This window comes from Ictalurus punctatus, chromosome 1, assembly GCF_001660625.3.
Source record: "Ictalurus punctatus breed USDA103 chromosome 1, Coco_2.0, whole genome shotgun sequence".
Classification (NCBI taxonomy): domain Eukaryota; kingdom Metazoa; phylum Chordata; class Actinopteri; order Siluriformes; family Ictaluridae; genus Ictalurus; species Ictalurus punctatus.
In genome coordinates, this window is record NC_030416.2 from 17,024,458 (window position 1) to 17,049,057 (window position 24,600).

Sequence of the window (24,600 nt, forward strand, 5' to 3'; positions counted from 1 at the left end):
TTTTTCCAGTTGTACCTTTTTGTGTCTGTGTGTAAAAGAGAGACATGTCATAAAAGAGGAAAAGGTAGAATGAATCAAACCATGACATCAAAACTCCACTCTGTTTAGCATTATCTTTTATTTTTCAAGTCTTTATAAAGCTCCAGTCTTTCAGCACTCGTTGAAGCAGGCAACTCATGTTTGGCCTTGATATACATACATGTTAATGAGTCCATCCTTCCTGTCAAAAGATTTATTCAAATTGAGCAAAACGTTGCTGTTTGGTTTGGCTATACGACACCTGCTTTTAGCCCTTCCTTTAAATATCCTAGTCAAGAGTTTATGAATAACTTTCTAATCTTCTATACAGCTAAATCTTAATTCGACTTAACATTCTGGATATTACAGCCAAATACTTCAACAGAAATCATTTTGCTACAACTACAATGAAGTGAGAAGAAATATTCTTCTGACAGGGATAGTGGACTCGCATGAATTGTCATCAGTTTTATAGTAAATATCCTTACTGGTTTCCTCTAAGTTACATCACAGCAATCATACCAGCATTTTGAATAAGCATTCTTATATTTCCTTTGCTTTTTTTTTTTCTTCGTTTTCTCTATTACATGTTTAAACATTTGTTGAACACACCCTAAGGAAATTACTTCTTGTTTCTGAAACATTTCTGATACTTCTAAATCTGGTTTAGATTCTGTACTAATAGTATTAAACACAACTTCTACATGTACAACATACATCTGAAAATTTTGCACAGTAATTTGGCTATAGATGTTCAGGATCATAAAATCACCAAATGGTTTTCCTATTTCAGTAAACAGCAAGTAAGTTCCTGGTGAAGAACGTATTCACACAGCACACACACACACACACACACACACACACACACACACACACACACACACACACACACAAACACAGAAACACAATTTGATGCAACAAATAAATGAAAAAAGTAAAGAGGGAAGTTTTCAAACAAAAGGAGAGTGATACTGCTCTTTTTGTTTGAGTGTTAAGGTATTAAACAACTGAAAAGCACAAGATTACAAGACAGATTTCTGCAGAGCCATACAAAGGAGATGTCTGAAACCTTTACTCAAATTAGGAAATCTTTATATGCTAAAAACAACTTTTAACAAGACAAGAACAATGACTAGGTGAATCTGCTTTTAAAAGAAACTGCTGACTTAAAACAAGAGTGAAAACAGAGGCAGATAAGAGGTCAAAAGCTGAAAATGGACAAAAACATGTTTTGGAGACAAAGCAAATCTGAATATGCTTTAAACCTACTGCGCTGTCAGTTACATTACATTAAAAGCCATTCGCACTTTTCTTATTGCACAATACTCATATAGCTTACATACAGATATTACAGATTTTTACGCTTTGCCTTAGTAATGCAAATATTTACAAGACGGGGATCAGCACCATGTATGGAAGCATTGGGTCCTGACTTTCAGTACTGCTAAAAGCCTTTTGCCTGACGCTCACTTCATATTTGGCACATTTATTACTCCAACTACATTAAGGACTGCAGCCGTGCATGTTTTATCTCTATGATGCCTCAGCTTGACTCAATTTTTTGTTTTGTTTTGTTTTGTTTTGTTTTAACCCATCTACACCCATCACCCTACAATAAAGCAATTTACCGTTCCAGAGCATCTGTGAGGAGCACTGATATATTTTTAACCATCCTGGTGTCCTTGTTTCAGTTGGAACATGTGAAACCAAATCAATCATGCTGTATCCCTTCCTGAATTTTGGTTCTACAAACTCTAATGTAGTTTCAATTCCTTATTAGTTCAGTAGACTCCAGTACAAAACATGCACACACCCACACACATCATGTAGAAGTTCATTTCCTTCAGCAGTATGTTATATGTTGATTTAGACATTATGAGTCATATGTACATCAGAATAGGTTAATCTGGAAACTTGCGGCCATCGTTCAAACTGCGTAATGCCTGCTATTCTGGGTAAATTTTAGGAGGACGCAATAATAGTTTAAATATTTATTGTAGAACTGTGCTGAGATCAGTTTGGTCAACCAAACAGTCAGGTTCAGCACTTACTCCAATTCACTTAAGAAGATTTAGTCATTTTTTCCTCGAATGACGTGTAGACGGCTGACGGATGAGGTATAAGTTTGCTGGTGTTGAAAATGCTCGCGCTGATTGACCAGCCTTATTGTGTATTGTGAAAAGAAGAAATGATTTTAGCCAAAGCTGTTTGTCTGAGGTGATGCCCTCAGAGCAGAGATCAACTATTAAGCAAATTTAAAAGATGACTGCAAGAATAGAAATGATTTTCGTTCAAGATTATATAACAGTCCAAAGCAGTTCAGACTATATCAGTGACAGAAAAATGTTCTCATTAATGCTTGACCACTTAGTTTTTCAGTTCAGAAAAAAGGCGCGTGAGTGGAGAGTGATGACTGACGATGAACTTTAGTGTCACATCTGCAAAGTTATTTCACAACCACAGTGCACAAAACAGAGCTTTGATCATATGGATGTCAGCAGGACTATTTATGTACATTTTCTATTATGGCAAACAGCATGAAGTATTTTACAGATGAAGTGCATTTGAGGCCAGTTGTATAGAAAGCAAAATATTCCCAGGTTAGATCCTGAACTCAGAGATACTGCTGCAAGATGACGGTGTCCTATAACGACAAGAATTACTTTACTTGAAATATTTTCGCTTTAAGTACCTAGCTAAGGTTTGCCACCGTACTACACAGTGATCAGTGAAATAGGTTCTTGGAATTGTCAGGTCTATCAGTCTCACTTACGATCATCAGGGATTAGTCAATGTCAGTCACATGTTGCAAAAACAAATTCATGTGACTCTTCTGAGGTAATATTACTTTCATTTGGCCCCTGATTTTTTAAAACATAATTCGTGGTGTGAGAGTCTAAGTAGACTATTCATTGGGAAAACCATGAGTTTAGCAGTGTTGCACCAGAACCTGTGGGCTAAATATGGCTTAGGTTTAACAGTGAGATAAGAGAACCTTCACAACTCCTGTTTTTTTTTTTTTTTCTTTATCAGGCTGTTATTATCTTCCTCCCTCTACAGTCTTCTCTGTTCCTGTCCCATCATTCGCTTCTACGCCTCCACCAGGGCCAGGACATGGGGAATGACTGAAGGCAGCGATACAACACAGAGAGAGAGAAGAAAAAGAGTTAAAAGTCAGCATATAGATAAAATAGCTGGAAGAAAACTGGATAAAAACACTACTCAAGGGTTTCATCTGGCAGAGACAAATTAAGCAAAATAATTTCAGATTTTAAACAAAGAGTCAAACGCGTTTGAAATTCAAATGCGTTTGATTTTTAGTAAATTATTATTAATATAATTAAATTAATTAATAATCCATATGTTTGTACAGCTTTAGAAGGTCATGCATCGATTACAGATTAAGAATACCACAAACCTTAATTTTCCACAAATGCTCATTTCTTGCTGCATTGAGATTGGAAAAAATCATTTGTTATCTGTTTGCCAATTTGTAGTCTTCTTTCCTTTCTACAGGCTTTATAGTAATAAATTACACTGGAAATTACCTGAGCTCTGCGATATATTTTCCTATGCAAATTTGTCTCTGCACTACAGGATGACTGATTAATCTATACACTGGAGAATACGCCTCTCAATGATTTTTGGTGAAAACGGGGTGAATTCAGATACAGTTGGAGTTTTTGAATTTCTATATTGTCTAAGCTTTCTTGCCATTAATAGTCAAGGAGTTGACTATCTACATGTGAAGGTGTTCATATCATATTCAAAAGAAGCATGGCTTAACCTCTTTTCAAGACTGAGTTTAAACTATTTTTAATTATATATTTGGTCATTGGGGACACAATTCCATTGGTTTAACTCTACTTTCATCCTCATTGATGTGTATATTCATGGCATTACAAATATGAAATTTCAATAACAGGAATTGAAAAAAAAGAATCTTCTCCAAATTCATTGGTAACAAATAACATTCTGTTGTTCATTTCCTACAGCAATAACAACATGCTTTAGAAAATCTTCAATATTTTCCAAATTCATACCCAACCTTTTCTAAAATTCAGTAAGAACAGATTGAGTCAAATTCACAGTAAATAAATGTTATAAGTTAAGTAACACTATCTAATGTATTTCTTGCCACAGCAGCATAACACAGGAATTAAAATAATAAACATCAGAAAAGGTATTTTTACTGAGTGACTAGGCTCACCCTCAGTTGTTCCACTTAGTGCTCACAGAACATCTGATATTGTTAGTACATTTAGTTGGCCACAAGTTTCATAGTCTTAAAGGTTAAAATCTGACAAGCATACCACACTACCATATATACTGCCAGTTTCTGACAAAAAAAATAAAAAATACTTTAATGACACAATGAGCTTTTAAAAATACTTTTTGTGTGAAACAGTGGTGAGTAAACATTGTTGGGTGGTCATTGCAGTATCATCCAGATGGTCACTTCCTGAAAAATAGGTGGTCCCTAGCCACATTTAGTTGCAAAAAAAAAGATTACATTCTCTGGCAAATGTTACAAGTCTGGCTTGAAACACTACTGACTGATTCTGCGCTGCTGAAACATGCATCTGTATGCAGCAGGTGGCAGTAAACACACAAAATGTGGACCAGGAAGCCATCTTAGAAGATGATTTCTAGGATTGAGTAATGGTTCTTAATGCAGTATGGCAAAATAAGGCTTGCCTAAGTTTTTTTTTTTTTTTTTTTTTTTTAAATATATTTTCAGACTGGTTTACAGTCTAATATCAACCAGCCACAGGTTCCTAACTGATCAGATAAACACCATATTCAAGAGTCATTTTATCTTTGTTCTCCATAATGAGTAATGGGGAAAATATGTGGCTACATACATTTGTGCATGTGTATGTGTGAATACCTCTCTCCAGTCTGGGTAATGAGTCTCCTGCATGTTTCCATCTGAACATCCAGTCCTCTCTTCATGCTGCACATTTCCATATACTCATGCAAGTGCCTGTTCATGTCAGACTTTGCAGTGGCCAGCTCCAACTAAGGCAAGAATTCTTATGTTAAAAGAACTAGATTGACCCCAACAAACAAAATGTAGATTTTTCCTCTTTCTGTTGCTAACCTCAATCTGGCCAATGGTCTCCTGATACTCCTTCTCCCTAGACTTAAATAGGCACTCTGTATCTTTGATCACTTTCTCAAGACACTCCTCCTGCTGAGAGAGAGCGAGAGAAACAGAGAGAGAGAGAGAGAGAGAGAGAGAGAGAGAGAGAGAGAGAGAGAGAGAGAGACATGTCAGAGATATATTATCTCTATGAAGGAACCTGGGCAATAAGCCATCAGTGGCAGTTAAGATAAAACACAAGCTGGGGAATGTTGTTCTGATGCAAAACCAAAGCAATCACAATTCCCTCAGCTCTCCCTGATATAAATATAGCACCATGACTGGCAACAATTCGGTCATCCACTACCTTACCTAGAGTGTGTGTGTGTGTGTGTGTGTGTGTGTGTGTGTGTGTGTGTGTGTGTGTGTGTGTGTGTGTGTATGTGTGTGGTGGAGGTATATGTTATTTGCCAGTAGAAGCTATAGAGAACTGTGTATTTTTGTCATTTTCGCAGCTCAGACAATCAGAATGTGAGTCCATTAAGCCCCGGGACTTGACACTACAGAGCCAATATTAGGCAAATATACTTGGAAGGCTTTTTGCATAACAGGTGATTTTAGATGCAAAGTTCCACTGGGGAAATACTATAATTTTTTACTTCTGTTCCTCTTCTTCAATGATGACAAAGCAGCATATAACCAATCTTACCTCACCATGGCTGGGGTCTGTGGTCAGAGTGCATCCTGGGAAATCCTCCCAAAGCAGCAGGGTCTCCTCAGTCTCCTCCCATGCCAAAGAGTCACAGTCATCATCAAACTCACATTCGCGCCTAAAACACACACACACACACACACACACACACACACACACACACACACACACACACACACACACACACACACCATGAATAATATGTTCTGTCACCAGGACCCAAGGTCAATCACCTATGGTTTGAGGGTCCACAAGACACAACACGTATAATTTTTTCATTATATGGGAAGGATGGTTTAGTCTCTCTGTCTCCACATATTGAGAGTTGATAGCCATGGGTGCTTGTTAGGTCACATAAAAAGAAGTGAGCACTCAGCACTTCTCAAAGCATATTCAGCTGTCCTTTATTGATGCAGGAACAGCAATCCAATAAGAGGATTCCACATCATGAAGGACACATACTTTAGCATACTTTAAGTTTGTGGTTGCAAATAATAAGAAAAAGCTTAGATAGGAATAATACTGCATTCACATGACTTCACTGGTACTGTTAAGAAATGCTGGAAATTGGAACTTGTAATAATCAGTGTATAACTATATAGAGTAATATAGAATACTGTGCAAAAGCAAAGATGCCTTCAAAAATAATGAATCAGGTTATAAATATCATTAAATCATTAATATATTGGGCAGTTAACAGTGAAACACTCTGACTTTCCCACTTTCAGTAACTTAATCTGATCCTGGTTGCAGTGGAGCTGGAGCCTACGCCAGGAACACTTGCTGTGATATGGGAATACACCCAAGATGGGAAGTCAGTCCATTCACACACTTTCACACCTAGGGGCAATTTATCTTTGCAAATCCAGCTACGATCATATTTTTTTGGATGTGTATATATATATACATATACACACACACACACACATATATATATATATATATATATATATATATATATATATATATATATATATATATATATATATATATATATATATATATATATATATATATATATATATATATATATATACACATATACACATATATATATATTTGTAACATTTATCCCCACTGACTGACACAAATGCAGTAGGCATAAAATAGGCATGAAAGATTAAATGCAGAAAAAAATAGAGTGCATAAAACTTTTGCACCTAGTAAATATGTAAGGCCAAATCAGAAATGCAGTTTCTTTAACAGATGCTGAATTTTGAGAACTTCATAAGCTTTTGCTTTTTACTACATTTGTTTATCTCAGTTCTGTACGCTCAACGGAGATGTTCTGCAAAGAGATCATTTCGTAGAGGTACATTACATCTACTACTAATCTACTAGCTACTCAGCAGTGCTTCAGTTCATTTACAAGGCTGATGCAGTGAATCACTATGTAGACATTTAAACCGAGCTTGTTCCCCTGGGAATGTGGACAATTACATAAGGCATGAACCACCAAAACATTGTGATCATAGGATAGAAACTTACAACTGACACAACATCCTCTGCATCTCTTCATTGATCTGAGTAGCTGAGGTGGAGCCTGCATTCTCCTCTTTTACTCCACCTCCATCACTTTCTGAGGTGCTGGTCGGCTCATCGGTCTCACTGCCATAAGCAGGCTGGATTGTCTGTTTCCGTGGACGACAGCTAATGGAAGACTGTGGACTGGCAACCTAATAATAAAGCCCAAAAATGTTTTAAGCATTAGGAGAAACCAGAGGACGAGCACAGGCTGAAAAATGGTAATGGCATTGACCTGCTCTACAGTCTGCCCATAATTCAGCACACATCGCCTTCAAAACAGAAACATCAGCAGAAAAGCATTCCAGCATTGCGGCAGGAGTGGAGAAAAGCAGTGACAGGTCAGGAAAGACCATCATGAGTCTCTTAAAATGAATCCATATAAATGAGCAAGCAATGCAAAATATTTGACAAGACAGACAGAACAGCTGTGTTAGTTAGCAGGATTGTGTTCACACCTGGAAGGTCTTTATGGGGTCCTCACAGTTCCTCTGTTGTGCCAGGTCACAGAGACGAGCTGTGATATCGATGCGTCTGCAGATATCCATGTCCACCTTCATAGCCTTCTCCTGGATCTTACTATCCAACTCGCTCAGGTTCTGTGTGTTTGTTTGTGTGTGTGTGTTAGAGGATACAAACATGTTTTTTCATTACAGCAAATGTAGCCAAATGCTATAGCTATAGTCAAATGCTTGTTACTACTATAACACTATATCCGTCCAGGAAATATTTGTAAAATTCAAGAAGCACTAAAATGATTTAAGTTACTTTAAACTATTTAAAACTATTTAAAATGCAGTTTGTGATTTTTAAATATGCATAGACCTAAAATGTGTACAGAAATTCAAAGATCTTGTTAATTTCAAGCTTTTTGTTACATTTCCGCCCTGGAAATTAGCCCCTCCATAGATGATAAAAAGCTGTTCAGCTCTGCCATTTTCCCTAAAAACTCACAAGACATACAGGTGCATCTCAAAAAAATTGAATATTGTGGAAAAGTTCATTGTTTTCCGTAATTTAATTAAAAAAGTGGAACTTTCATATATTCTACATTCGTTACACATAAAGCGAAATATTTCAAGCCTTTTTTTTTATTTATTTGAATCTTGATGATTACAGCTTACAGCTAATGGAAATCAAAAATCCAGTATCTCAAAATATTAGAATAAAGAATTTATAATACAGAAATGTCAACCTGAATAGAGCTCTAATCAGCTAATTAACTTAAAACACCTGCAAAGGTTTCTGAGCCTTTAATCTCTTAGTCTGATTCAGTACACACAATCAATTTTCAGATGAAAGTAAATGTTGCATTTCATTTGGAAATCAAGGTCCCAGAGTCTGGAGGAAGATTGGAGAGGCACAGAATCCAAGGTGCTTGAATTCCAGTGTGAAGTTTCCACAGTCAGTGATGATTTGGGGTGTCATGTCATCTGCTGGTGTTGGTCCACTGTGTTTTCTCAAGTCGAGAGTCAGTGCAGCGTCTACCATGATATTTTAGAGCACTGCATGTTTCCATCTGCTGATGAGCGTTATGGAGATGCTGATTTCCTTTTCCAGCAGGACTTGGACTGCCCACAGTGCCAAAACTACTAGTAACTGGTTTGCTGACCATGGTATTACTGTGCTTGATTGGCCAGCCAACTCGTCTGATCTGAACCCCATAGAGAATCTATGAGAGACACCAGACCCAACAATACAGACGAGCTGAAGGCCGCTATCAAAGCAACCTGGGCTTCCATAACACCTCAGCAGTGCCACAGGCTGATTGCCTCCATGCCACACCGCATTGATGCAGTAATTCATGCAAAAGGAGCCTGACCAAGTACTGAGTGCATAAACGAACATACTTTTCAGAAGGTCGATAATCATGAAGATTAAAACTAAAAAAGGACTGTAATATTTCACTTTATGTGTAATGAATCTAGAATATATGAAGTTCCACTTTTTTAAATAAATTACATTAAAAAAATTTACTTTGCCACAATATTCAAATTTTTTAGATGATCAACAAAAAAATTGGCTGGGACAGCGGGAAAGCTTGTCGATGTTCACCTCAGATGGCTCCCAAAATTAGAAATTGCTTGATGAAAGATTAAATAAATAGGTGAACAAGTGTGTGCATGTTTGGAATTGCACTCACATTGCTCATTAGACCCTTGAAGAGGACAAGCTCTGCCTTCAACTGCTCCACCCTCAATGCTAGCTCATCCTGACACACCTCACTCTCCTGCAGGTCCTACACACACACACGCACGCACACAAACACACAAAACACAAAAACAAATCATTACAGTATAGATCAAGTATTCAGAATTATGTAGACAGCATTTTTTTCAGATTGTCAAACAGTGAATATCTATAGTAAAGATCAGATCTTTCAGGCAGGGAGAGTGACTCTATAAATAGGAATAGTCGCAGAATGGAGCCATGACAAGCCAACATACCTACGTACCTAGTATATTTGTCAGCAGCTGAAACAGGCTAAAACAGATCAACCTCAACAGAGGAAACCGGACAATGAGTAACATACCTGGCATAAAATACGAGAGAATGCTGATTAAAAGTGAGGTGAGATGAAGGGAAGCAAACCCAAATTATAGTAATAAGTAGGATTTGATAAAGCCATAATCTAATATGATCAAATTGCAAAATACAGTTCAGTTGTTGAAATGTTTTGTTGATTTTCCAAACAAAATTTTTTTAAGGAATGTTTTCAATGGAGAATCAGTGTGAGTTAGGGCTAGGGATAAATTGTGTATGGAACACCAACTCTTAGCATATAGATCAATCTAATAGCACAGAATAAGAAACACTTGATCTATGAGGACTGCTGACTGGCTGATTTCATCCTTCAGGACCCAGCCTGTACAATAAAATATACTGGATAAAAGGAGGACAAATAAACTGGACATTGGAAATCTTTCTTCTGGCTTTCATATGTTCCTCTCACACGGAGTGTGTCTAAAGGAATTAGGCTGTTACATAATCAACATGGTAACGCTAAATGTTGTCAGGTTAGGATATAAACACCACACCACAACATCCTTTCTTAATCCATGGTGTAATCCTGTCTCAAATTCATCTGAAGAAAAAACAAACCACTGGGCTATCACAGAAGCTCTGGTTGATGGTGCTTTTGCACTTGAAAAAAAAGCAGAAAATTTGGGTGGGGGGAAGTCACATCATTTCTGCCAACCAAATTAATTCAAACATTAAATTATTTTCCCCTCTTTTGGCTGCTCCTGTTCGGGGTCACCACAGTGGATCACCCATCCGTATATTCAATTCTGGCAAAAGTTTTGCGCCGGATGCCCTTTCTGACGCAACCCTTCCCATTTTCCGGGCCTGGGACAGGAACCGAGAGTGGCTGGGGTTGGTTCCCTGATTAGGAATCAAACCCGGGCCACAGCAGTGAGAGCACTGCATGCTAGCCACTAGTCCACCAGAGAACCAATTCAAACAGTAAATTACTTAAGATAATTTGTCCAACCATAACTCTGCCTCCTCCCTTATTACCATTAATTACCTCCCTCTCTAATATTAAAGACCACTGCCATTATTTATTTTCAGCAGAGGAAATGAAAAGGCTCTAAATCCCATCTTTTGCATATAATTTATAATGTGCACAGTGTAATCATACACAGTGTAAGCAGTAAAGCTTTATAAATACCAGTTGTTTGTAGCCAGGCATGTGCCTTTCAATGCTTTTTAATATACAGAAACACCCACAATTAACCATATATGGTATGTAGGCATTACAGCATCAGTCATCGTTTAGAAAGCATAATCCTACTCAATGATTGTTGTGAACTGTACCTGATTGAACTTAGATTTGTGAAGGATATCACATTTGTGTTCCTCATTTCTCACTCCAACTTAAGTTCACACTGATAGCCCAAATGTATCAGTATCAAGCCACTTCAGCCAAAAATCTGTTTTCTGAAAAGATGTTCTGGCTGAATGGTACGATGCGTAACGTTCAACAAAGCGTGAATAAGTCATGCTGTATTCATTAACACCCCAATTCAGTGTGTTGGATCTCAGCAGAACCACAAATTTGTCTGAAAAGCTCCCCTGGGCAAACATGATATGCTTTTTAAACACTAGTTGCTAGTGCATACACACTGTCAATGGTGCGTGTAAATATCTGCACAAATCTAAGCCAAAATTAGTTTTGCTAAATCCCATGCTTTGTGTTGAAAAGTCCATAGACATTCATACACAATGCATGCCCATATTTGTGTGTAAATACTGTTAATAATAATAATAATAATAATAATAATAATAATAATAATAATAATAATAATAATATTAGTGAGGGCCCAGAGCATCCTGGGGGAGTTTTTTTTTTAACTAGGTTTAATAAGCAAACTTGTAAAAAAAAAAGAATCAAGAAAACAGGTGTTAAAAGAAGTAAAAGGATAAAGGGTAAGAGAGAAGATAATAATAGAAGACTAATACTTGATGATACATTTCAGACGTGCTCACCTCTTGTAAATCTGTGACCTTCTGTTGAAGTTCCACTCTCATGGTGTATTCCTCCTCCCATCTTAAAAAAAGATAAGAGACCATTGAACTTCAACAAGTCCAATATACACAACAAATAGTGTGCCTATAGACTTTGTCACTGATCGTGCAACTGTTCTGTGCTAACAAAATTAGATTAACAATGTCAACCATATAGATTGTAGTGTGTGTGCATGTGTGTGTATACTGTATATGATGACTTAAGAGCTTACATGCTTCTAATGACTTATTACACTGTCTCGAATGCATTCACAGTACTAGTGTGCAGTAGAGTAGAACAGAACCAGCCTTCAGCACTCTCTCTCTCTCTCTCTCGCTCGCGCTCTCATTCTCTTACGTAAGGGCTCTTTGAAATGCAGAACACTGCAGTTTTCCTTCAGCTTATTAAAGCGTCCTCCATGGACTGCAAGAATAGACTAACAACAAACATTACAAGCAATTCTGAGATGCCGACATACAATTACTGAAAGGCTGCTGAAAGGAGAAGTGTGTCTATGTGAAAGATAGGATGCAAAGGAGAGAGAGAAAAAGGGAAAGGACGGCGAGTATGTGCACTCTGTCAGTGCCAGTGTGTGAACTGCAATGCAGATGCAGTGTGGAGCACTGAGACACAGGCAAGAAGACAGGAATGAGTGAGAGAGTAAGTGAAAGACAGACTGATTTGAGAAGTGTGAATGAATAATCCTGTAATGTCTTAGCAAGACGGAGGCACATTAAGCCTTCATGCTAAAACAGAACTGCAAGGACATACATGGACATACAAGTTAAATATAGATATGCCTTCATGTGCCATAAACCATGAGTCAGGGGACAGATGCAGATGGTGAGCTGAATAACTTTCCACCTTTAAATAAAACTGTTATTGTATGACTGCGGAAAAGAAATAGAGTCGATGGGACATGTCAGGACACAAGACTTACGTTTTCCTGCGGCATTGATCTATAATTCAATAATAAAAGGTCTCAACAGTTGCTTTCAACCACAAGTTGATTTATTTTCACATATCAGGCTCGTCTCATTTAACTGAGAACTCTCTTGTCTTCATTCCTGCCCTATAATGTCATGCCTGGACAAATTACCTAGTAGGGCTTGCAAAATGCAAACAATATGCCGTATTACATTTACATTGCTAGATGTTGTAATTGTGATGTGCTTTGCCCTACTGACATTTGACCTGCGATAGTTTGACAAGAATAGCTTATGTTTGTTGGACCATGATTTATGAGGTGACTCATCAAAACATCCCTAAAACACTTGTCTGGAACATGTGATTAGTTGGTATCTTGTGTGCTATGAGCTTAAACCCTTTACAAACTCTCTAAACTTTTTTAGGACAACTTCACATGTTTTCCACATGATCACATACTACTCATGATCGCATGTGAAAAACACATGATAACGTGAAAAGTGTGTAAATTTTTCCATTAGGGAACTACACACACACACACACACACACACACACACACACACACACACACACACACACACACACACACACAAAAAAAAACCACTGATTGTTACAAAGCTCATTTTAAATTTGTGGAATCAGTATTGAAATATTCCGATAACCCTTTCAAGTCAGCTAGTTACTCAGTTATTCATCTAAAAGCATATTAAGCAGTACATTAAATAAAACTAATATAAACATACGCCCCCGCCTTGTGCCCGATGCTTCCTGGGATAGGCTCCAGGTTCCCCGTGACCCTGAAAAGGAGTAAGCGGTTGAAGATGGACGGATAGATGGATGGATGGATGGATTAACATACGCAGTTACACTGTCCCTCAAAATCACCTTTCCTTACATCCCAGTGCCAGGTGGATTTTTTTTTACTGAACAGCAAAAACTATTGTGATGATTTTAGTGCTAACAGCTGCATGCATATATAAGAAAAAAATAACCTGAGGCTTGGTTTAACAACACTGGTGTGCCATGATTGCTTTGGATTGTCCTGGAGTGCAAGAGAAATGATTTACGCAAGGGCGTTTTCGCAATTAAAGACTCGCGAGACACAACATGCTCCGTTGACACGTACAATTTCAACATCATGCAGTGATGAATTTGTACACACTGGTTCACCTGGCCTTTTCACTAATCCTGTGCTCAGCTTGTTTATTTCCCACACAGGAAAATGGTGAACATGGAAAGTTAAGGCAGATCGGATTATCCTCAGCACCAGGTGCATGGACAGCGCCCACCTCAGACTCAATCTCAAATGACTCAGTAGTGGACAAGTAATTAGGCCTTCTTCATTCATTATGTAGCATACTCAACTGGGAAATTGAGAGTTATTTGACCTGCAGTCTGGGATTCAGCTGGTCTGTGGTTTCTGCTGAGCTCAGTGATGCCCTGGACTCTGCAGTGTTTAGTGACTCAGGAGGGGCAGATCACAAGCATCACTCATAAACACACTGTTTCTTCAACAGACAACACAAACCTAATCACCTCCGCTGATGGGAATTTGCACAGAAACACATGCACATAATCATGCAAGTGCAAATCAGCTTGACATTGACATATTCACCTTCGTTTGTACTCGTCCCTCTCCCGCTTTACTTTGGCTAGCACGTTGTAGAGGGCTCTGATTTCTGGGGTGATGGTGTCGATCTGCACTCCGACTCCGTCCGGGTGTACCCATGACACTCCGGGGCTGGTGATCGCCCGCGGTTCCGAGCTCGCCGGCCACTTCCGGCTGGGACTATACGACCAGATCGTGCCGGGCAGAAAGCGGTTATGCGGGTTAGGGCCGGTTCTGGCTGCAGCACCGTTCAGATGAGGTGCATTGTTGGAGTTATTGCTGTTGGTGTTAGCCGCGGCTGCTTTGCTAGGCGCGCACGAGCTTGAATCGTAACCTGAAGCCCGAGTCTTGTCATCGGGTTCGAGATTAAGCACGGTCGTAAGAGGGGGTGTGAATAAAGTAGTCGGTCTCTTGGCGGAATTGTTGCTGGTTTGAGATTGCAGGGGAACGGGCCCGACAAAGCCGGTCTGCACGCCAGTGTCTTTGCTCTCGCCGCAAGCAAGCTCGTTGCTTTCCAGAACCTGCTGCAGCTGCTTCTCCAGGATTTTGTTTCTCCTCTCCAGCTCATGCACTTTAGCCAAAAAGCAGCGGAAGCGCAGATTGAGGGTCTTCAGGACGCTGATGTTGGAGCCCAGGTCGTTGCGTAAGGCCATGGTTGCGGGTGGAGGCGGCACGGCCCGGTGCAGAGAAGGACTGATGGGCAGATAGACTAACCCGCTTTGGGAAAAGCCGTCCGCGATCAGACCGGACTGTTCACCGAGGTGGAGAACGGAGGAGTGTGGAGCCGTCAGAAGAGCCTCCGGGAGCACCGTGGAGGGCGAGTCCGGATGGCTGAGCATGTCTGAGCTCTGCGGATGCGGATGAGGAGCAGGTGAGCTCTGGCCCAAGAACGGGTTCATACTATACGGAAAACTGAAGCGCTGCAGATCGGGCATGAACGGCGGCTGTTCAGGACTCAACGGAGCAAAACCAGCAGCGTTGCAACGAATAAATAACTACGTCTAATAAACTACTAATATCACCGACTACACGTGGAAATTGCTAAAACATGATATACGACTGATGAGCAGGCGCTGTTAAAAATAATAATTATTATTATTTAAAAACAAATAGGCTATTTTTTTTTTAAACAAAGATTATCACTCCTGAATAAAATTGCCACACAGGCGATGATTATGTAAGTAAAAAGGAAAAACCAAAGACTGAAAATGTAACAAACTAAAGTAAACAATGTATGTCTGTACGTCCTACGTGCGGCTTTCGTACCAAGCATTGACGATCTACTTGTGAGAGTAAATGCAGGGGATTTAGAGACCGGGTTACCGTAATATACGTAGATGAGGTTAAAATATTCTTTGTTACATAATCGTTTTCAATCAGTTAGGTACGCCGTGACATGGTTCTACAATATTAATAACTATTAGTAACCATTATCAACAGCATGCATGGAAAATGCTATTTTGAGATTCAAATAGAAATCCGCTTTCAACATGGAAGTGCTGAAATCCCTGTAACAAGCGTACTTACGGTAAACCATAGACTGACGTAGCCGTGGTTCGCTAGGGTATTTATTTATTTATTTTGGGGGGCCGGGAGAGGGGGTGGGGGTGGGGGGGTTGGTTAGAGTCGCAAGTGAATACTGGCACTCGGGAGTTCTCCATGACGTACGCACAGGTGTTGGTTATAGGACATTCATTTCCTAATCTAAAGTTCAATAATTTAAAACAAGTTATAATATTTCAGCAATTTACTGGGGTCATAAAGTTTTTCATTCCTGGACTGTTTCTTTGAGCTATTGATTTTAAATAAATTTAATTCAAGTGTCCAGTCAAATAGGCAAATAAATATAAGATCTTAATAAGAAATTGGTAAATGTGGGTTGTGATTTCCACTCCTGTAACAATATTTTCAAATCTGCAGTCCTGGCTATGCTTCACAGAGCCGTCATTGAGAACTGTGAAATAGCAATGCTGCTGCATCTGATGCATTTATAGCCTACCAGAAACACACACACACACACAGACACAGAGAGCCCTCATTGAGAACTGTGAAATAGCAATGCTGCTGCATCTGATGCATTTACAGCCTGCCAGAAACACACAGGCATGTTGGTCATTGCTGTGCAGATAATGGTCCATCATCTGGAAGGTCATCTGATCACTGATGGTCTGGGAAATCAAAATTTAATAACTTGATTTATCTAGACAGAAACAAAAAGGTTGTGGAGACAAATGCCACATAAAATACAATAAATTAATGGTACAGATTTAATATTGTTCATATAACCATTAAAAACTAATATATTTTGATTACATTGTGATATTACATAAGCTTAGTGCTTAAAAGCCTCAGTAGACTGTGATAGAGCATATCCTGTTATGGATGCTAAAGAATTTTGGGACAAGTTTTGAAAGGTTTGAGCATTCCTTCTAAGACCAGACAATTAGTGCAGACACTGTGGTTATACCCATAAGCAATGCACTTTGGCTGCTATTGCTTAATGGAAACCACAAGACTATGTGGATATCCACTATAAATTCCAGTAATGCCCAAATGGAAAAAAAATATACAAGAAAAGCCTTTACACATGGCTTTTTGCTGCTCAGAAATTATAGACTCACAGAATAAACTGTTCATTACAGATGAAAGGAAAACTTCCCCCTGAAACAATTTTTATATACAAAACACTTGATGTGCCAAGTGATTCTGGTACTAATTTGTTGGTGCTGTATTGTCCTGTCAGAGGTTCATGGGTGTGTGTAGTGATGTTACAGCAGGTAACCATTGTGACCACTGGTAGCACAGTTTCAATGGCAGTAAGAGGCGGAATGGAACAACAAGAAACCCTTTAAGTCTTCAAGAGACCAAGAATTCACCATTTCCCCAGTGACTCAAAGCTCTAGAACACAATGAAACATTGTTGCACCAAATTGTGATTGAGACTCCGCTTGGACTTTTAGCAATCTACAAGATAATTATAATGACGCTAACAGCCATAATAGCTTGGCAGTTGAAGCTTTGGAACATTATGTAGCGGAGTACAGTCTACAGAAGATAAAGGCTACAAACAAGAAGGACTAGCACTGCTATAGCATTTTATATAGAGAATGATCAAGGGCTCAGTCACTTTCAGCAGGTATTCAAATGGTATTTGGGGTAAACAGTTCTTGATACATTTAATTACAAAATTAATCTTGGATACCACTGAAGATTAAGTGTTGTATAATTTAAGTCACTCAGGATGGATCTTTAGCTGGCAGGCTTCTTTACTTCTAAACTAGCTTATTTTGTTCAAAGCTAATTTTTGTAACACATGTACCCCAGCAACCATCTCCTACTCCTCTCAGAGAGGAGGGGTTTCCATTTAAAAGTTTAAAGCTACATTTAGTCAATGTTAACAATTATTAAAGCCACATTTGATGCATCACAGGAGTCAGTTCTCTCACAGAGGACTTTTATTCCATCACAGTTTTGAGCAGACTGATGCCATCAATATTTAAGTTTTCTTTTTGAACCTCACACAGACAGAACAGGGCTTATCCATATATATAAAAAAAAAAAAATTGGTCTACAACTTAAAGCACAGCACTTCAAGCAGTTTAACCAGGTGGAAGAATAACCAAGTTGTCAAATACAGGTGGCATTTACTCCTTGGATGCCATGTAGGCCATCAGGTCACAGACACGGTTGCTGTAGCCAAACTCGTTGTCATACCTAGGAGGGAGAAAATCATTATGTACATATACATCTGCAAAAAAAACATAAGTTCTCAACACCACAGCAGCAGTACATACCAGGTCACCAGCTTAACAAAGTGATCATTAAGGGCAATCCCAGCACCAGCATCAAAGATGGATGAATGAGTATCTCCATTGAAGTCTGTGGATACCACCTGAGAGAAAGCAAGAAAGGTAAAGGGTGATTGATGCAATCAAGGTAACACCAACTGTGCATGTCTCTAGTATGCAATGTTACCATGCAAGCTAAAAACACCATATGGATTTGGTATTATTTAAAAAAAAAAAAAAAAAAAAAAAAAAAAAAAAAAAAAAAAAAAAAAAAAGCCAACTTCGTCACACCTAAAATGATTCACTCAAATGCCAGAAATTGACAGATGCCCATACCATTGATATGCTGACCCATTACAACACAAAGCCAGGTCAAGCATGTACATTAGTCTTTACTAACTAGGAATAGTTCAGCTTGGGTGACACTGCCTTGGCGAGTATAATCATCTCATTACTGGTAACTGATTACTACAACACATGCTTAATGCTACAGAATCCTAATACTTATCAAACCAATTTAATGAGCTTTTACCATCATCCATGCTATACCCTTAGTGTTCTACACCAGATTGCCAGAAAACACAACTTGTGCCAATTTAATGAGTGGTTCCAGCATCAAGGTGAATTATGTGGCACCTACCTGGTGTTCTGTGTACCCCAGAATACCCTTCATGGGGCCCTCAGCTGCAGCCTTAACCACCTTCTTAATGTCATCATACTTGGCCTGCAAAGCAAAGAGGAAGAGAAGAATTATGGTTAACAACTGCCTCTTTTAAAAAAAAAAAAAAAAAAAAAAAAAAAAAAAAACCTAAGGAAGGGAAAAAATAAGCTGTCAAAAGAAAGACAAATGAATGTGTAACTGGCATAGGTACTCATTTACTCACAGGCTTCTCCAAACGGACAGTCAAGTCAACCACTGACACATTGGGAGTTGGGACACGGAAAGCCATACCAGTCAGCTTGCTGAAACAAAGTAAAGGGTTAGAACCTCTGAAAGAAAAAAAAAAAGAAAAAAAAGGAACAACTGGAGAACATCTCAACCTTAAAGGCGAGGTGCTTTAAGGGGGCAGGGATGACCAGATTTTCAAACATTAACCAAATTTGTAAAGATAAAATGTAAGATTTTTCCTCTTAATATACAAGACCATCTCAGAATTGGAAGATTTAAACAGAACCTTAAAAGACAGGTCAAGAACTAAATTAAAGGTTGAGTTGTTATCCTGAATTTGGAATGACAAGTGGTATAGTGGAACTGACCCATTAAGCTCAGGAATGACTTTCCCCACAGCCTTGGCAGCACCAGTAGAGGCTGGGATAATGTTCTGGCTGGCACCACGACCATCTCGCCACAGTTTACCAGAAGGACCATCAACTGTCTTTTGGGTTGCTGTGATGGCATGGACAGTGCTCTAAAAGGCGAATTAATTCACATCAAAACAAAAGGGATTTCAAATAAATTCATTTTTACAAAGTAGATTTGGAGTAGGTAGGTGCAGAGGGAGAATAAAGTATGAGTTGCCATATGGTTGTTTTGATAAAGTAAACTTTGGAGTACTGAAAACCCCTACTCACTTACCATAAGACCCTCAATGATGACAAAGTTATCATTGATGACTTTGGCCAGAGGAGCCAGGCAGTTGGTAGTGCAGGAAGCATTGCTATGGAGAGAAAGGAAACATACCACTCAACCCAATTCCAACATTTTGAAGGTGATACTCATGTACAGATGCTTGCATTAAGCAAGCTGTGGGCTGTGCCCACAGATGATAACAGCATGCCCCCTACTGGCTGCATCAGGGTCTTTACCTGACTACTTTAAGGGATTTGTCATATTTCTCATGGTTGACACCCATGACAAACATTGGGGCATCAGCACTGGGGGCAGAGATGATGACTCTCTTGGCACCACCTTTCAAGTGAGCCTAAGGAGAAATCCAAGTACATGGATCAACCACAGAAATTGAATCATCTACATTACACTAGGGCTTCTGTTTAAGATACAGGTTGGAGTCAGAGTACACATTTACTTACAGAGGCCTTCTCATTGGTGGTGAACACACCAGTGGATTCCACAACATACTCAGCACCAGCATCACCCCACTTAATGTTAGTTGGGTCCCTCCTGGAAGGATAAGGAGTAAAGTGAAGATGTGTCAAGGTGCAGAATTCTCTATGCACATTAACCAAAATATATAAATAAACCTCACTCGCTGAAAACTGTGATAGCATGTCCATCAATGATCAGTTTGCCACCCTCAGCCTTGACCTCTCCCTTATACCTTCCATGGGTGGAGTCATACTTGAACATGTACACCTGCACAGTTTTTTATTATTATTATTATTATTATTATTATTATTATTATTATTATTATTATTTTTATTTTTTTTTTAAAAAGGGACAAAAACCTATAACTGAGGACAACTGAGAAATGGAACCATTACAACTTGGGTAAGAAAGACTGAATACAAACTCACCATGTAATCCAGATCAATGAAGGGGTCATTGATGGCCACAACCTCCACCTTTTTGGAGGTGAAGGCAGCACGGGTCACAAGACGCCCAATACGGCCAAATCTGAAATGAAGTCAAGTGAACTCAGGGTTTGCCATTTGTACTCCTTACACAATGACTACTGAGGAGAACATGACTTTGTTGGCTTGCTAGGACAAACTTTAAAAAAAAATTTTTAAAGTATCTTGTTCACATTTGGGCAGTACAAAGTAAGAACCAGAGCACAGTAGATGGGAAGGACTGTTCACCTGAAGCCAATCCTTGAATGAATATGCCCAGTCTTCATTCTGAAAGCACTCAGTGCATCGCAGTACTAAAATATTTACACTTGGACCAACTGAAGAATCAGTTAAGTCTTTAAAATTAGGTACTGCAACTCCACATTAAAACCTGTTAACAGTAGCCACAATACTGTGCTTCCAGTTATTGCATCAATACTTTGTCTCACAGGTCCATCAACCTACAGTCACTTGCAAAAAGCTCTTTTCATAATTGCAGAGTAACCACAACACTGACAAGTCAGCTTCCCAAGTTTGTGCCTTCAAGTTCTGTTTTAACCAAGCTATAGATGGTTAGGTGATTGTCAGCTGTGCTGTGGTCTATGCATAAAGCAAGCCACAATGCAAGATTGCCAACAGACTATCACTCATATTTAAAAAAATAAAGAGCTCAAGTTTGCACTGCATCTGGATGCTATAGGGGTTCTGAGGACTAAATTTAAAGAGGCGTTTACTAACATCTAAGGACGCACCACACAGAAACTGCAGATATTCTACATACCACTAGATGGCAGAAGCATTCCACAATCAGGCACAGTGATAATACCATCCTGTTCCAAAACAGCCACCAGATACCACCCCGATCCCCCCCCCCCCCAACTGTGTTGTACTTAGCTGTGCCCGACAGGCTAGATACCACACATCACTTCACTGAAAGGTCAAGTGTAGTCTTAGGACAATAGAACTGCCTCAGATTTAAGCTGCAGTAGAGCTTTAAATTCTAGTTTCATATATAAGAAACTTAAGGACAGTCAATGCAGAGAAACTTCTAAGCAGACTATGAGCAAACGCCTTAGGTGAATAAATGAGCTTATAGTCCCCACGTCACTGAAATCACTCAGCCAGGGCTGAGGAACAAGTCAGTGATAAGATAACAGGCAACACGTAGCCTGTAAATAACTTGAATTGCATTTGCCTGAAATCACCAACAATTGATAAAACACTCGACTAAAGATTAAAGTCCTGTCCTAGAATAGAAGAGGGAGGGAAACCTTTGCTACACAGCTAGTTACAGTTTAACATTGGAATGAGTCAGACAGTTGGGGGAAATGAAGTTAGCAGCACATGTTCATCGAGAAAGAACCTAGAACACAAAGACAAGTCTCCGAGCACAAAACCTTAATCTAAAGCCACTTGAACATAGAAGCAACAGCAGGCTGCAGGACTCATTGTGCTCATGTCTGTCCAGTTCATTCTTATGGACACCCAACAGCTCTCAAAAGGACATCCCAAGATTAATTTGGGTGCCTTGTTGGTCAGGCTTTACTGTATGAGAACACAGCAGTGACCTGTGAGCTATGCTGAGGGCTCACATTTCCTCATCATACTCCAAGCTTACTACATTCAGCACAGAACAGCTGCTACTTCAGAGAGTCCTGTTATATGCCAGTCATGCACGTCCACACTCAGCATGGCATGTCTTATACAGGAGGGTACAGAGGCAAACTGACCCTCAGCAAACAAAAAGAGGGGTTGTGTGCACGGTGTGATAAGCTTTGCCATTACTTAACGTCACACTGACGGCATGGTGCACGCTGCAAATAAATTGCTTTAAAAAAGTCAGCCACTGGCTAGTGCAATCAGCTCCCAGACATCACCCGAAAGCTATCAAAACAGGTCCAATAGGTCACTTTATGGAATGCAAGGTTAACTTCAGTGCAGGGACAGAAAAAAAAAAAGACACCACACATGTGAAGGCACTTCAAATTTTGCAGGATTGGCAGACTGGAATACAAGTTCCTTCTGTAGAATAAAGTAAACCAGCTAAAACCATCATCACTTTATAACTGCATTTTAAGTCACAAAAAGCAGCACAAAGTCACATCCATCAGCTCAAAAGGTAGATAAATGAAATTAAACAGCTCAAAAAAAAAAATTTCTTTAAAAGCCATTCAGTTTCTGAACATTGTTTTCTCCCTCCTATCCTGCCATAGGCCTACATGTAAACGGCAGGTCAGATGTCTTACCCATTGATGCCGACTTTAACCATTTTGTCTGCTTTGGTCTTGTCCTCTGAAAGGAAAGGGCAGTTTACGCATTAGAGACCAAAAATCTGACACGGACAATTATATAGCGTTAACAGGATGTCGAGTGTACAAAAGTAGGCTACAAGTTGAATCCATGATGAACTGCTAGGACACTCTGGTAGGCGGCTTTCGGTTAAATTCATTCACACTGCAGTTACAGCAAATGGAGGTCGAAATTAAAAAGTATAATTCTATAGCGCTTTGAGGAGGCGTGGAGCACAAAGGCATGTTCACCACGGCGAAGTAAAAAAAAAAAAAAAAAAAAAAAAAAAAAAAAAAAAAAAAACCTGAGAATAAACGTTAGGTTCATCTACAAGCAAAGTGTTGTTAAGAGTAGCACGACTTTAAGTGAGGGGGGGGAAAAGTAACTATTAGATAACCGTGTTCAAACATTAGTGAAAAGTTAATATTACAGCCTACAAGAGTCTTCTCTCAGCTATGTTATTTCATGCGTCAAAAAGCAAATGAAACAGTTTAAAATGTGTGCAGTTTAGCTTAACAAGTAGTTTAGGCTTATTGCTGAGTAGGTGGGAGTGTTCTTTACCGTTTGTGAGAGAGGCCTGTGTCTGTCTCTGCCACGGTGTGAGTGAAGAGAAAGGTCACAACCGGCCCTGTTTTATTTCTGGTGTGGCGGCGTTAGCCACGCCCCCTGACTCTAACGCCCTAATTCGCCCCGCCCCTTAATAATGTCAAGGTCACGTTCTGGCGCAGAAATACCCATCTCCAGTGTTAATGAGCTGAAAATCATCAGACCTTGAGGTTCCAAAGAGGAGTTGTGCACTTCTGCTGCAGATATAAAATCACATCTAGTATACATCTAGACCTGAATAACTATAATTATTAGAATTAATATAAGACCAGTTTAAATCTCAGTAAATTCTGAGGATGTAGGCCTACTTATGTTCAATTCAGCATACTAGAATTAATTCATTGATTTCAGTAGAACATCCAGCAAAGGATAAAGAATTGTGAAGCCTTATAAATAAGACCTTTTTTACATTACCCAAAACTGCATTCTTAGTTCATTTTTTTTTTTTTTTTTTTTTTTTTTTTTTTTTTTTTTTTTTTAGAACTATATGAAAGGATATCCAAAGAATCTAAAAAGGAAACAACTCTTATTGGTCACATCAGATCAGTCTTCAGAGAGAGCAATTTGAAGTGAGCTTGCTTGTCCAACTTTGACCTTCTCACAAGCCTCAGACAGACAGTGAAAGAGAGCCGGAGCAAGGGATCAAATCACTCTCGTCCTGAGTGGGTGACATTTACCAGAAAGACCATGACCCTTCACTTTTAATCAGCCATCACTCCTTCACTTGCATGTCTCCATCCCTGACCCCGACCCTGTGAGTGTATGTGGAGGCTCACACTGTTCTGCCCTGGTGAGTCTCCTACCAATGAACATGCAGTGGAGTGTATGCATGTGTCTGCTGCATGCAGTTCAAGTATAAGATTTATGAATAGGAGAATCATTTATAGAAAAATAATACAATCATTAAAGCCAAAGCAAATTTGATCCTAATTTGTCTGTGCTAATGTGTTAATATAAAATGTATTAAATCTTTTGTACAATTGAACATTGTGATAATGGTATGTCTCCTTTAAGGAACTA

General features: G+C 39.1%; 2 protein-coding genes across 3 annotated transcripts; both read right to left on the reverse strand.

Annotated features, from left to right (window-relative positions):
- Positions 1–99: 99 nt before the first annotated feature.
- Positions 100–15,703, reverse strand: iffo1b (intermediate filament family orphan 1b). Of its 2 annotated transcripts, none has more exons than XM_017473215.3 (9): positions 14,393–15,703; positions 11,832–11,892; positions 9,484–9,579; positions 7,799–7,939; positions 7,305–7,492; positions 5,814–5,934; positions 5,123–5,212; positions 4,910–5,040; positions 100–3,143 (listed from the first exon to the last, which is right to left on the reverse strand). In XM_017473215.3, exons 1-9 carry the CDS (start codon positions 15,319–15,321, stop codon positions 3,059–3,061), a joined length of 1,842 nt encoding a protein of 613 aa, XP_017328704.1. In that variant the 5' UTR covers positions 15,322–15,703; the 3' UTR covers positions 100–3,058. The 2 variants fall into 2 exon arrangements, with proteins under 2 accessions (XP_017328704.1, XP_017328696.1); XM_017473207.3 differs by having other exon boundaries at positions 5,123–5,215; positions 14,393–15,695.
- A 2,123-nt stretch (positions 15,704–17,826) lies between these two features.
- gapdh (glyceraldehyde-3-phosphate dehydrogenase) lies at positions 17,827–23,573 on the reverse strand. Its single transcript, NM_001201199.1, is given in 12 exon segments — positions 17,827–18,100; positions 18,181–18,278; positions 18,815–18,898; positions 19,059–19,137; positions 19,432–19,583; positions 19,751–19,832; positions 19,981–20,096; positions 20,206–20,296; positions 20,382–20,488; positions 20,650–20,749; positions 22,932–22,977; positions 23,536–23,573. Coding segments are annotated over 11 exon segments (1,002 nt in total). The 5' UTR covers positions 22,955–22,977; positions 23,536–23,573; the 3' UTR covers positions 17,827–18,030.
- Between the last annotated feature and the right edge of the window lie 1,027 nt (positions 23,574–24,600).